Source organism: Ixodes scapularis, unplaced genomic scaffold (assembly GCF_016920785.2).
Source record: "Ixodes scapularis isolate PalLabHiFi unplaced genomic scaffold, ASM1692078v2 PGA_scaffold1__304_contigs__length_218370807, whole genome shotgun sequence".
NCBI classification, from domain to species: domain Eukaryota; kingdom Metazoa; phylum Arthropoda; class Arachnida; order Ixodida; family Ixodidae; genus Ixodes; species Ixodes scapularis.
The window spans coordinates 122,346,272-122,361,585 of record NW_024609846.1 but is presented as its reverse complement, the minus strand read 5'-3'; the positions used below and the strand labels follow the sequence as shown (position 1 = coordinate 122,361,585).

Sequence of the window (15,314 nt, the reverse complement as noted above, 5' to 3'; positions counted from 1 at the left end):
TCTATTTCCCCACTATTCTGGGATAAGAATGTCGAGTCTGAGCCTTAAATATCGTTTTGAATCAGCTATCGGCTTTTTGCTAATATTTCAATTGTAATGTTACTAAAACAAGCATTGGATTACTACCGAAACAATTAGATGTGGTTTCACTCAAACAAATAAATGTAATATTGAACAAATAATTTAGTTTAAAGTCATTAGAACAATTACCTGTTACCTAACAAACTAATTTACTGAAACAATAACTAAAATGTTAATTAACAAATGAGGTGCCACACTGTTGAAACAGTTATGCCTAATCTTAGAATGTTATTTGTAATTTTACTGAAAAAACAAGCGGATTTCTAATGACTTGAACGAAAAAACCTGAATCGGTCCAAATACAAAGACAACAAGCTTGTTTCGATGTTTTCTACGAATAAAAAAACTCACACCGTTCACTACGTCTGAGGCATATTACAGTTCACAATCATATATAACTACTTTATTTAGGAGGATCTTATTTAGTGTCCTTTGGTTGTATGAGAGGTCTCCAAAGGTCGTCGAAGGATTTACCAGCTTCGGCTTGTTTTGGTTGGCACCGCACCATGAGCAGATACTTGGGGGACTCCGGGCAGAAGGGCAGGGACATCAGCATCAGCACCGATGGGATCACCGCAAGTGCTGCGGATAGACACAGAAATTATATTTATTTTTCTACTTGCGATTTAGGTTTTATATGTTTTGAAGTTTACTGGGCCGTCAGTCATACGAACAGTCTAGCAACCTCTCTCTTTTAACAGATCGGGCTTAATTTTTGTGCACATTCGCTTCCATTTGGAAAATTGTTTATTGCACATCTGTCGCTTTCTCGTCAATCGTACCCTTACGACTTCATATCACGAGGTGAATTGTTTTAAAACCTACCCGGGTCCCTATTTTTCCGTCATAGCCAAAAATACACAACAGTTCGATTACTTGGAACTAGGAAACGGCAATTGATCGATTAACCCACCAACTAATATATTAATGCTTTGAACGCGATTAAATTTTTTAACCGGTTAATTGGTAAAATTTTGACGAACCAAAAGAAAAAATTAAACGCTTTCACCACGCGGACGAAGACGAGTACACCCGTATGAAGGGAAAATTTAGATCACATTTCGCAATAAAGGGAATTGTAGGGGCGACATTTGTAACCCCAGACAAGTGCAGAATGTTACACGGGTCCCGGCCAATTCAACGTCGTTCGAGTGTCTGTTTAGCGGAGCGGAGACTATTGCGAACAATCAGAGAAGCTGGCTCTTGCCGGAAAATATCAATGAACCTCTTTTTCTTCATGCAGTTGAGGTAATAATTTGTGAGTGTGAGTGTCTTTGAACTGTTCTTAAATAGGCATCGAGATTGATTCATAATCCAAGATGTATATTTCGCCGTTTATCACAAAATCAACACAGGGAAAAAATTTTAATATTATGCATAGAAATAAACGAGACGGATTAATCGAATTCTTAGCCGATCAAATGTTGGTGATAACTCGGGTTCAAACTTTGAATCAACCCCCAGCACTACTTGGAACGCGGGAAGTCTCCACCGCTTTGCAGCATATTTTCAATAGTCCTCGTGAAAGCAATTTCTAAGCTGTCCAACAACCCACATCTGCTTCATTTCCCTTATGAGTATAAGGTCCTCCTTCTGAAACCTGCACAGATTTTTTGCCAATTTATAACTGTTCTTTCCCCTGTTCATAAAAAAAAAATTGTTTAACCTCGCTGCCTGCTGTGTTGCACTGGCGTCAAAAACAAGATGGTGACAATGTAAACCTCTTCTCGAGCAAAAAAGAAAAAAGTATATATAATAACAAAAAATATATATATAAAGAAAGTTTTCTTATTGATTTCCATTAAAAACCATATTAAAGAGATGCATTACGAAAAAACTCGTGAACAGATCGTTGGAAACCTTTCTTAGACTTGAGCGTGATCAACCTAAAACAAAAGGACGTGCTTATACGAACTAATAATACTGATACGGGGCCTCGAACGCGTCCTTAACTCGGCTGTTCGAGTCGCCCACGCATCGAAACTGATCCCCAAGTAGCAACAGATTACGTCATAGAATCCGGCGTGTCATGCTAGAGAGCCAATATTACAAAACGTTTTGCAATTGCTCCATCAGGGTCACGTGGTCCGCGTACGAACAGTACGAGCTTTGGGGGAGGTTGCAAACATCGCTGATCGCGCTCATGTCTCCTCCTTCCTCTCAGTTTTTTCGTCGCATAGGTGGGAATTGTAGCAGTGACGTAGTGAGGAATTGATCTTTATAGTAACTAATGTGTTGTTGTTTTTTTGTTTTTTTTATAGAAATTTTAGCGCACAATCCAGAACCGCGGTTACAGGCATCGCGGTAACCAACACGGTGGTTACAGGCACAAAAAAGAAAAAGCGAAATAGCATTGTACACGTTTACGTACAATGCTATTTCGCTTTTTCTTTTTTCTTTTTTTCTTTTTCTTTTTTTCTTTTTCTTCATAATAAGTGAAAAATAGAGGGTGACATAAACATTAGTGAGATACACTGCAAAATATTTTGGCGCCTGCGCGAAGCACGCTGAAATATTCATACAAGTCGTAATCTTGTAGTTTATTTTGCCTCGTGATTTTACCGTAGGTAATGACCTCGATACTCTTGAATATTTGTAATCAGCTACACACATAACCAAGTGAGGCAGGCAGTCAGGTTGGGGGTGCTTCAATCGACGATAGAGCCGCAGTTGGCACCAGTCAAGAAAAGAAAAAAGACTTGATGTAGCGTAACTTCTTCCTGAAACTAAATGTGCAAAACGAGGCTAACCCTAGGAGTTAACGAAATGACAATAAACTTCAAATATAATTTGCGAAGTGTTCTTTTATTATGTGTTGAATATTCTATCAGTAAACGAAATATAACCTTTCAAATATATTTTTAACTGTTCTATAGAAGCCCAAACTTAGTATACTTTTATTCTATTGCTAACCTAACCACCGTTCGGCGGTCAAAAGTGCAACGATCCCGCTCTCATTCAAACCTCTCCGCAACATAATCTATTTTCTTATTTCTTTCTCTCTCTTTCTCTCGGTTTCTGTCTTGCGTGTCTGTCTGTTTCAATGGTGCAGGTAGAGAGACAAATTTTATTTTTATTCATTTTAGCTTTCACTTTGAAAATGTAGAAATGTCTCTGTAACTGTCTCTTTTTCTTGGGGTTTTTTCCCAAGGACGAATTATGCCCGAAATTTGACTATTTGAAATTGTCAGCTTATATGTACCACTCAAAATATTTAATTTGTAATTTGCAAGTGAAAGCTAAACTTCTGTCAATGCTACACACTGCAGAGTAAAACGGTCGATGATGGAACCTTTGCCTTAAACAAAAAGACCTACTGTAAAGAGGTTATAACGTTGATAAAATCGTGTGGTTAATTTGGGAAAATGAGGCAAAAATACACCGAAGGGGAAGACCCAGCAATGAGTCAGTGGTGCAAGGCATCCATCCAGCTGAAGAGAGCAAGAGGCCCTACAGAATCGTGTCCAACTCGGAATGTCAGGACAGATCAGGTATTATTTTTGAGGGATCGAGGAATGTTACAATTCGCACTATTTCTCATTCCTATGTTCAGGTTGATCAGAAAGTGCTTTAGAGTCAGAAGCGACAGCGTTGCAAGTTTCCTGGATGCAACGGCATTTGCATTTTCTATTGTTCTAAGTGCGATATTCATCTTGGTACAACGAACAGGAGCAACCGCTTTCTCTTGTGCAATAACAAGTGAACACGGAACCTTCATAGACCCTTGTAAATAACAATTGTAATCTGGTTGACACATTTCTAGTATTTAACTATAAATGCTGCATTATTTCAATCTTGTCGCAAATATGCAACACACCTATATTTTCCTGATTTAACTTTTTATCAAAGATTGAAACTAATTTTCTCTGCCAGTACGAGGATATCCACCTTTGTCTAGAGCTGGAATAAAATTATTTCAAAATTAAAGGTTGTGCAGTAAAGAGTAAATTTTATTTAGCAAGAACAAGAATAGCTTAAAATAGACGCTTCATAAATAGTGTCTATAACCACTGAATGTAAACTACTTATTTTGAGCTATAGACGAGTGCAGTGATTCACCATACTCCAAAATCAACCAACTTAATTTGACCGCACCCTCGAAGGTCCGACATTCTAGGGCTGCTTCAGAAGGTCGACGTCCAAAAGTAAACTGAAACCTCGGAAGCGCATTTTAGAGAATCTTTCTCGAATCAGCAAATATATCTAAACATAGACGTTCGTTCATATACGCAGTTTTCGTTTTTGGAAAGAATTGAAAAAATGTGCGCTTTCTGTAAATAACATTTAATGATTATTCTTAGCATATTTGAGTAAACTCATATATTTGATGTCACTCCGTGGCGGTAGTGCTTTTCCGGCGTTTAACGAGCAAACAGCGCGCATTCGGCCCGTGCTTTTTTCTTATTTAGTTCTCTGAACATGAATTGTCCAAGATATCAAGTCACCGCACCATAGTCTACCAACAATGCGTCGGCATATATGATTGAAACCTGTACCCTTACCTTCACTAATTAGGAAGTTAATTATACAAAACGATAAACCGCTTTTTAATCTTTTTTATCTTCTTGACAGTCAGCAATACGACATCAATCCTATCAAGCGCCTAGTTTACGGGGGCAAATTTTGTCCTGCATTTTGTGGAATCCCTGTATATTCTGAATGAAATGTCAAACGCAGCTGCCTGGCAAACGTACAACCGAATAAATCAGCAGTTTACCGTCAAATTCACAGCTGCAATTCATTGTTTTACATACGTTTCGTTTGCATTAAAGTATCCTCGTTAAGGTACAACAAGCTGTCCATCCCAACAAGCGCTCTACTGTGTATTATTGCCCTGGCACTTTGCTCCCACCTTCTCTTCCAGATATAAAAGTTGCTAGGAGCTTTTAGCTGTAATCTGGGTCTAAAACCCTTCTCAGGTCTTGTTGACACTCCAAACAGCAGACTGGCTCTATCTCCTTTTTCACGCGCATCAGCCTCTTGAGGTTCTGCGTGTCTAAATGACGCTCTCGGTGACCTCAGCACAGAGAGACTATAATAATAATAATAATAATAATGACTTTATTTTCAGTGCCCAAAAACAACCACAGCGGTCTTCACTTTGGTGCACCTGTTCAATCCTAGAGACACGTTGGTATATTACCATCACCCAAAAACAAATAAACAAACAAAATGTTATCAGTAAATTACAAGGTTATTCAACTGATGGCGGTACAATGAAATGGATGTACAGAAATCGAGGTGCTTAGGAGCAATGCTGTTGTATAATGTCTGAATCCGAGAAAGCGGTGAAGTACAACAAGGTGAACGTACATCAAAGCATACAGGATGTCTAGTATGGCGTAAGTTAACATGAAAATTAACTTTGCTGAGCATTGATGGCGAATCAATTACACTATTCACAACCTTATGCAAAAATACAAAATCATGAATCGTTCGCCTTTCAGACAAGAGTGTAAGCGAAAATGACCTAAGTATGTATTCATAGTCATAATAACAGCGCCTTTCAAAGTACCTATCGTAAACAATACGAATCAATCTTTTTTGAACATTTTCGATGGTCAAGGCCTGTGCCCTAGATATTGAGTTCCATATTACCGAGGCAAATTCCAAACGTGACCTAACTAAAGATTTGTAAAGATGTAACAAACAATGAGGCCTCCTGAAATTCTTCGACAAACGTGATATGATTCCCAGAACTCTCATAGAACTTCCTACCACAAAAGATACATGATTTCTAAAAGACAAGGCACTATCAACGTACACGCCAAGATCCTTCACACACAGTACACGTTCAATTGGCATGATATCAAGATGATAAGTAAAACTGAAAGGCACATGGCGTCGGCACAAGGATAGGACCTTTGTTTTTGCAGGATTAAGCAATAATAGATTTTGTTCACACCACTGAAAAATGAGGGACACATCACGCTGTAGGATCTCGCAGTCCACAGGAGAGTGAATCATTCTAAACAACTTGATATCATCAGCAAAAAGTAACAACTGGGAACTCTGGACACAAGATACTATATCATTTATAAATATTAAAAACAAGAGAGGGCCCAGAATTGACCCCTGTGGAACACCTGACGTTGAAAAGTAACTATGGGAATGACTATCAACAACGCGAACAGAGTTCGAGCGGAGTGACAGGTAACTCTGGAACCACTGACATAACTCTGGGGATAGACCATATAAAAATAATTTATGCAAGAGTAATTTGTGACTGACCTTATCAAAAGCTTTAGTCATATCAAAGTATATTGTGTCTACCTGCCCCCTATTTGTAACAAATGGAGCGCAAAAATCAAGAAAAGTACACAAATTAGTCTGGACAGACCTACCACTCAGGAACCCATGCTGCAAAGGTGTTAATTTTTGACGGAAATAAAAGAGCATCCGGGTATGTACAACAATCTCGAAAACCTTAGAAAACCCACAGAGCAGAGAAACAGGACGATAATTCGTAACAACCGAGGCATCACCACTCTTTAAAATCGGAACAATAACTGATTTCTTCCAAAGAGATGGAAAGACCCCAGAACTGAGCGAAAGATTAAATATGTGCTTTAAAATGGGAATAAACAAATCACCGCATCCTTTGATTATAAAACTCGGTATACCATCAACACCACTTGAAAACTTTGGTTTTAATTTTCTTATCGCTTCCGCAATTTCGACATGATCCACTTGTACGGAATGCAAGAAGTCATGACAGCTTATCTTATCGTCACCAGGCTGGAAAGACCCGTGGCAGCTAGTGTAACATTTGCTAAAATAATCGGCAAAAATATTTGCAACGTCATCAGGCGACGAATGATAGGCCGGTGTTTGCACTACATCATCACGTAAACAGATGCCTCGACTTGCATCGCGCGTGTGGTGTTTTACAAACTGCCAGAACTCTTTTGGTCGACGAATCAAGCTATTCTCAACGCTATCGAGGTGAAAACGTTTATCACGCTTGAACAATTTTTTTGCTAAAGCACGATATATGCTAAATTTGGTGTACCAAAGTGTATAACCAGTATTTTTGAAGAGTCTGTGAAAATGTTCTTTTTTGCGCAGGTATACTTTAAGTTCTTGCGAAAACCAGTTAGGATAGATGGAAATTTTGTTTATGTTTTTAGGCACAAAGCTATCGATAGCATCTTTAGTAACTGAGGTAAGCGTCTCGCTAACGCGATCGACATCCGACATAGCAAGAACATTGCTCCAGTCAAAATTCTCGATAGATCTATAAACACTCATATAATCACCTTTCGAAAAGCAATAATTTGATGGCATACACGATACTCGTGACCTGAAGGGAAGATAAAACTGGACAATAAAAGGTGGATGAAAAACATCGATCTGTACAAGGGGATCGAAGGCAGGACTCAAGTTTAAAATCGGTATATTCGAAAGAGCAAGATCAAGAATATTTCCTACGCTATTTTTTATCGTATTGTGCTGTTCGAGCCCGCAGAAGTTTATAAAAGATAATAACGAAGATGCTTTGTTAGTTGTGATGCTGTTGCTATTCACATTTTGAAGTGCCCAGTCAACACCTGGTAAATTAAAGTCTCCATATATTTGCACACGATACTTATCGAAATTAATTTGTTTTCTGATTGCCTCAAACTGCTCAATAAAAACTGTCTGGTCAGAAAGAGGCGGAAAATAATACGTACCCAAAAGATAATTAAAACCGTCACTTGCCTTAATTTCCACCCATACACATTCCGAGTAAGATTCAAAGTCTATAGACGCACTATTCGAGCGACTAAACAAACATTGTTAAAGAAACGGGCGTTCCAAGTGATTATATTATATTTTTCGGAGACATCGTTCTGCGTCAATGTGATTGCTCCCCTAACTAGAATACTTACTCAATCTACGTGATTTTCTTTTTTCCGATCACCTCAGAGTGAGATCATCCGAACTTCGATGTGTGTATCTACGCCGCAACACGACAGGCTCGCTTCCAGAACAGCACCGAAAGTTATACCCGGGTATAAGATATAGTTTTATTTTGCTTAAACTTATCATCTTAAATCATACCTTGAGCATTTTATACCCGTAAAATAAACTTAATAAAATATCGGCGTTTTTCAAAGTAAACTGCAGTGTTTGTGATTAAATTTCGATGTGAGCGGGCATCTCTCAAAAAAGACGAATGTACAGTGCCTTTTTTTAACTATTCATTCATTCATTCATTCATTTGTTTATTTTTTGTGCTAATGAACAGCTTGAAGCTTTATTAGTGATGCACAATTAACATACAGCAAAAAGAAGAACTCTGCAAATTGACAATAGAAAACTTTAACGCTACAAAATATGGTTATAGATATGTAAGTGAAAACTTGAACGCTGCAAAAGATGGGTTAAAAATGTCAATGCAAGAATTATTAAAAGTATTATACAAGGTGTGAATACGTGTCATGTGGGAGTTTCGGAAGAATTCATTAACATAAAATGAAAGAGAAATTTGCAAAAATATTTTCGGAACATGAATATTTATGATGAAGTTAGGTCAGGGCAATCAATGACTCCGTGAAGGCATTTGAACAAAAATATAAGATCTCTGTCGCGTCGTCTGGCACTCAAAGTAGAACAATTGTATCGCTCTAAAAGTATTTTATATTCAAAGTAAACAGTGCAACCAACATAGCGGTCGTAAAAAAAATGAAAAAAAAACGTTTCTGGACATTTTCAATCGACTCTTGCTGCGTACGCCCAATATAATTCCACACAACTGAGAAAAACTGTAGCTTAGACCTAATTAATGAAAACTATAACTGCATAATACAGGCCGACATGGAAAACTCACGTGTAATTCTGGATATGACACCTAACGTACGAAAAGACTCGTTGACAATGTTATTGACATCTGTGTTAAATGACAGAGATGAGTCTATATAAACTCCAAGATCACGAGTGCAATCCACCCTTTGCAATGGGGCATTGCATAGTTGGTAAAAGAAATGAAAAGGCCTTAGCTTCTTGGCAAATGACATAACAACAGTCTTAGAGGGGATTAAGTGTCAGCCTGTTGAGACTACACCAATTACTCACTGATTTTACGTCATCATTAGTTTCACACAGTCCTCTACACATACTATCGGCCTAAATAACTTTATGTCATCGGCGTATTGCAGGATTTCTGAATGTAGAACACATGAGAGAAGGTCGTTTATGAAAACATTAAAAAGAATCGGCCCAAGAATGGACCCCTGGGGAACAACAGACAGGGTGACAAAAGGCCGGGAGAGATGACCAAGGATACGTACAAAGTTCTGTCTACCGGACAAATAACTGTGAAGCAATGTGCATAGTGCAGTACTCATACCGTGCGATTTCAGCTTTTGTAAAAGTAGCGAGTGGTCAACCAAATCAAATGCCTTAGACATATCAAAATATACAGTGTCAACCTGACCCCGCTGACACACAATAGGCGAAACGAAATTAAGAACAATGTTGTGAGGGCAGGATCATATGTTTAAAAAAGCTCGAAATATGTTCCGAAAGTACCATTCGGTAAACCTTTGCAAATGGACATAATAATGAAATGGGTCTATTGTTTTTTGGATCATCTGTTCTTCCTTTCTTATGTATCGGCACGGTTATCGCGTTTTTCCAAATCAAAGGAAAAGTGTAAGTCAACAATGAAAGGTTAAAAATGTGGGTTAGAATGGGTCTGAAAATGGAAGAGCACCCTTTGGCAATAAAACTTGGGATACCGTCAAATGCGACCGATAACTTAGGTTTTAGATTTTGAATTGCAAGTTTAATGTCATCGTTTTCAAATAATGGAATCGATAGGCAATCGCTACCACTGTCACCATGCAACGTCAGGCGCAGATAAACCATACCGGCTGCAATAATTTACAGAGGCAAAATAGCTCGCAAAAACGTTCGCTACATCTTCGGGTTCACTAATCGGAATTCCAGATGAGTCAGCGATGTTTGTCGTCGATGAAGTTGTGGCTGTACGGTTCTTGACGTACATACCTCCATAACTGCAATGGGTCACGATATAAACTGCGCTCTGCTGACTCATGGTGCACTCTCTTATCGCTCTGCAACAACGACTTTGCCCGCGCACGTGATTCGGAAAATTTGGCGTACCAGAACGCTGAGTCACAAGCCTTATATTTCCTATGATAATGCAATTTCGATCTTAAAGCTGATCTCAGCTCGAAAGAATACCAGGGAGGATACCGAGTTGTTTGGGGACGTTTCTTAGGAACGAAGCGCTCAAGTGCAGATACGATATGTTTAGTAAACGCTGCTACCGCACAGTTTACATCAGTCATGTTGTATATGTGTGCCCAGTTTACGTTATCTAAATATTGAAAAAGACCAAAGTAATCGCCTCTTGAAAAGGAGAACGAGTCAGGATTTGTTTTTTGCTTCACGTTCCCCACGAAAAGCTTAAGGGAGACAAGAAATGGGACGTGCCAATTATCGGGTGATACCAATGGGTTAAGGACACACACTAGGCTGTCGATTTTAAAGTTATATATACCAAGATCCAGGACATTTCCCGCATGGTTTTGAAGACTATTCCATTCGTTAAGTCCCTGAAAGTCCATGAAAGTGCCAAACTATGGCACTTAAGGCCTGGCAAGTGCTTGCGACTTTTTAGGACCGTGTGCGTTGAAACCTCTTAAAATATCTAACGACAAGAGAAGACACTGTCCGACCTATCGGGTGGCCCTGGAACACTTGCAGTTTTTATATATTTTGTTGTTCTTGTTTTGTTTTTTTTTTTGTTTTTTCGCGCATCATTTCTTTTTTTTTTTTTTGGTTTGAAGAACTTTTGCAAATGTTATAAACGTATATCTTAGGTAGTACATGCATTTGACCTCGCAAAAATACCACAGAACCTTCGCTCTAGTGAAAATACCTTTCCAGGGTCACCGCATAGATGGCGCCCGCGTGCCAGTGTGTTTTTTCGTTGCAAAAGATTTTAGGAGGTTTCAAGGCACTTGGTCCTAAGGAGTCGAAAGTGTGTGAACGGGCCTTTACGCTACGCGCTTGGAGTGTCCGGCAGTAAGAAGTGTTCATCATCGGAAATGTGCTCGGTGATGCTGTCTTACTTCGAGGTAAGACAGACATTGAGAAGTCTTATTTTACCCCTTGGCGGGACAAACGTTTCCGCCCAGCTGCTAGGATTCGAACGCCAAGATGGGAATGCTCCCAACGCTGTGGTTGTCTACTGGCGTCTGCGTGCCAGACTCAGCCCATGCACGTTCTCCACGCTCCTCCATGCTTGATGGAGCCGCTGGAGCTGCTCAGCGGCCGCTCGGCCATTTTCAGAAATACCACGATCCACCCTCAAAACCGCTCGCTCGCGCTCTGGAAGGGGCGGGGCACAAGATTACGCTTCCGGTGCACACTCCAAGTTATTTAGTGCAACAAGCTGAAAGGCCACCTGAAAGTAAAATTGACGCCGTTCACTTTCAGACATGCCTCGCCCTTTAAACCTTTGGGCCTGAGATTTGGTACGCTTGACGTTATAAGATAGAGTTTTGATAATGGTGTTCAGCCAGCACTACCTCAAATAAATTAAGGCCCTTGGACTCGCACTTTGGCGTCATCCCAGCAAGACTAAGCACCGACACGGGATTTGATTATTTCAGATGGTGTTGACTTAGCGTATAATACGCCGCGCAAGTTCGTCTGCTTCTTGCGGACCTCGTGCGTTTCCTTACATGCCAAAAGAGGTCAGGTACCTTTGTTTCCTTCTCGACATTCCCCAGTGACGGAGCGCGCTTGGCTACCTCGGGATCGTGCGTTGCTTCCGCGTTTTCTCGACTGCCCTTTGAGTGAGTTTTAATGCGCCAGAGACGCATATTTGGAGCGCTTGCTCGCCGTATAGCTGGTCTGTCATGTTTACAAACTGTGTTACGGGTGTACGGGTGGGAAGCATTTGGTGCTCCAAGGCTTGCACTGCCGAAGCTATGAAGCGCAAATGAAAAACATAATTTAAATAGCGAGAGTCAGGAGCCGGGATGGTAATTTAAACCGTTCTTAATATTCGCGTTATTATATTTTCGCGATTTAGAAAATTGACCAAAGTGTAGGTCACGCAGCACTGAAAAGCACAAATTTGCTTTTGCAAAAACGCACTGTACCAACTGAAGCTTTATTTCTGTTTTGTCTTTTAATACCTGTACAGGCTACCTTAACTATAATGTAGAGTCCGATTGCTGAAATGAAACTCTTTTTTGGCCCGCAAAAATAAACTGCGCCTCGCAAAAAGCTGAAACTCGGTGCGAATCGAATGTGACTCCGCTGGCTGTGGTGATAATGCTAAAATTTTGGAATTTGACATTACTTAAATAAAAAATTACAAACAACCACACTAGGGTGCCTTCATGCGCGCTTTGCTTAGGGTGGTGGCATCTCGCCATTTTGTCACACACGTTTATTTTTATTTTTAGTTGAGAAGCTCGTGAAAGAGCGTGTCCCTGCACGCGCTTGTGGCGCTGACTGTGCTATGGCGACATTTTGTTTTCGTCGATTTCTTTGTATTTTGCCCGTGAGCGCGTGCTGTCGGCATCGGGTACTACAAAGGGTGGCATCACCCTAAAAAGGACATTGAGGCTAAACCACACGAAGTGTGCTGCGATTGAAAGTGGTAGCTGCTGCGTTGTGGAAAGGAATGTTGAAAGAGATTTGCCTTCAGCAAGTCTTCTGTACGATGTTCGCGAAGGGTTCTTTTCTTTCAGTGGCGCTGATGTAGCAGACATTTGAGAGGAGATGTGTGCTCTGGTGGAATGATTGGGCGAGATATTGCATGTGTTGGGGAAAAAAACCTGAGTATGTTTTCTTCTTTTTTTTTTCCTCCTTTTTTGCTGAGACGTTTTTTTTTAGAACGGGGACGCCCGTGATTTTGCCTGCGGTGCAAGGAGTGAAAGTACGTACGCCAGCTGGTCTGGAGGTGGGAGAAGAGTACGCGAAAACGGAAACTGGGCGACGGCGGTGGGGAGGCGAGGGAGCGTGGCCGCACAGCTCAACCATGCACTCGAGTAATTCGCAAGGGCAGCTGCCGGAAGGGGCGGGGAGAGGAAGGGAGGGCATCACCGGAGCAAGAACAGCGGCAATTTACAGAGGGGAAGGGAGGAGCAAGCGAGAGAGAGCCTTGCCGTATTTGAGGAAGAGTGATTCTTTGGATGAGTTGTGTCCCGTTTTCTTCTTTTGTCCTCGTCCTTGCTGCGCACAAGATTGTATAAGGTATTTGAGGAACGACAGGGAGAAGGGGAGCCATGCCTCTGCTCTGGAGTTGGATTTTTCGTTCGAACATGAGCACTTTTTGCAGGGAAGGGGCACAAACAGCCACCGATGCACCAATAAATACGGGGAATTTATTTTTTTTACCATTTCTCATAGATCTCTGGACTTGTTCAGGACACTTTCCCATATCACCACATCCATGGACGAACGCGCTGTTTCACGAACAAGCCCACAAGAGGTGTGGGCACGCGCACAGTTCACACACGAGGTGTGAATACTGCGCAAGCGCAGAAACCACATTTGCGTGAAGTGGAGCGCCCGCGCTTGCACCCTGCAAATCTCCTCGTCACCACAGCGGCATAAAGTCATGGCCGCTTGTTGGTGTATAACCCGTTACACTAAAGAACTGGCAAGCTCCATCTTAAAAGAGTCCTTGCGAATGGCGTGTGCCTTGCTTACATTCCGATGCAACAAGCACACACGTGCTGGACTTCAAATCTACGCTGGGCTGTACGATGAAACGACATAGACATCACCTAGGTACGTAAACGTATTCCTCGAAAACAAGCTTCTTCTTTCTTCTTTCTTTCTTTCTTTTTTTTTTTTTTTTGCGTGAGCACTTGGACACGTTTCCTGAAGCCATGCACTCGCTCACGTTCTTTCCACCATGCGGCACACACACGTAGTGTCAAGTGGCCCTTTATCTCCCCTAAAGATAAAGACCCTATGTCTGCAACGAAGAAAAAAAAAATCTGAAGTGCTTAATGAACAATGAGCCCGGACATCCTAGACCCCGCCAATCCTGCGCAAGGGAGTATGTTCGCGTTACGATAAAATCCCTATGGGAGATAATGAACCATTGTGCTAAAACGTAGGCTCCGTGCGCTCGACCAACGCCACCCAGAAAACTCAGACTGTGTTCAGCCTGCTCTACCTCCACGTAACGATACCACACTGGAATAGCGGCGGAACCAACTCAGCAATTCTGTGGCCTGGGGCCCGACGCCGAGCTTGCTGCGGCGCATTGTTTAGATACGAACCCAGCCGAGTGCACACGGAGTACTGGTGTTCATTCTGGGTCTGCGATCAATTTCACTGGGATTGCGTTAGAAAGCTAATGCACTGGCTTTGATATTTTTAGGTGGTGTTGACTTGGCACGTACTATTTTTGTGTATCTTTCCTCGTAAATTATAGTGCCTAAACCAGGCACATAGCCAGGGGGAGGGGGGGGCCCTCCCCCCCCCCCCCGAAATCTTCCATTTTGTTGGGACCTCCTTTCCCCCCTCCCCCTCATACAGCATTTTGTCCGGGGGCCTGGCCTGAACTCGTTTACGACGTACCTAGTAGTTTGAGACAATGTAGGGTTTACGTAACAAAGTAACAAAGATCTGGGAGGTTCCAGGGAAAATCTAAGGATTATTTCAAACCATCTTGGACGTCTTAACGCTCGACCATAACCTCTGTCCCAATAAAGCACTGAGATTTGGCAGAGTCGCAGTTTTACGGCCCCAGACTCCGCAAAAGCCTCCGTGAGATAGCGGGATGTTCGGAAGTATTTTATGACTCCAGACACAAGATTGAGTGTTAAACTCTGTCGTAAAAGTTGTGGGCGTAGCATTAAATAAGTACTTTATGCAGGCTTGGGGTTGGGGTCCTTTGAAACGATATGGTTACCCGTTTTATTTATGATATACCAACGCATACCAACCGCTGCATTATTAACTTGAAACGTTTATAGGCTAGGTTTTCAGGGGATGCGAAGCCTCCAAAAAGCGTAACCGCGAATTTTCCCGCTGAACTTAGCGGAGAAAATGACGTCACATGGCTTCATGTCACGTGGCATATACTTAAGAGCAGTTTCCCCGCTAAAATTATCGGAAATCTTAACGTCACATGACATGGTCCCGTGACCTGTACGCAAATTAAGTGTCCCCGCCAGATTTAGCGGGAAATTTACGTCACCCACCTCAACACCAATTCAGTTTGTCCGTTAAATTTAGCGGGGAAG

The 15,314-nt window shown here is 41.4% G+C and overlaps 1 protein-coding gene across 1 annotated transcript in view; it reads right to left on the bottom strand.

Annotated features, from left to right (window-relative positions):
- The window catches only part of LOC121836142 (facilitated glucose transporter protein 1-like), a 57,298-nt gene that overhangs the window by 25,445 nt on the left and 16,539 nt on the right, over window positions 1-15,314 (bottom strand). The window contains exon 3 of the mRNA XM_042290928.1: window positions 556-663. Within this exon, the coding sequence (XP_042146862.1) occupies window positions 556-663 (108 nt within the window). The remainder of the gene's footprint in view (window positions 1-555; window positions 664-15,314) is intronic.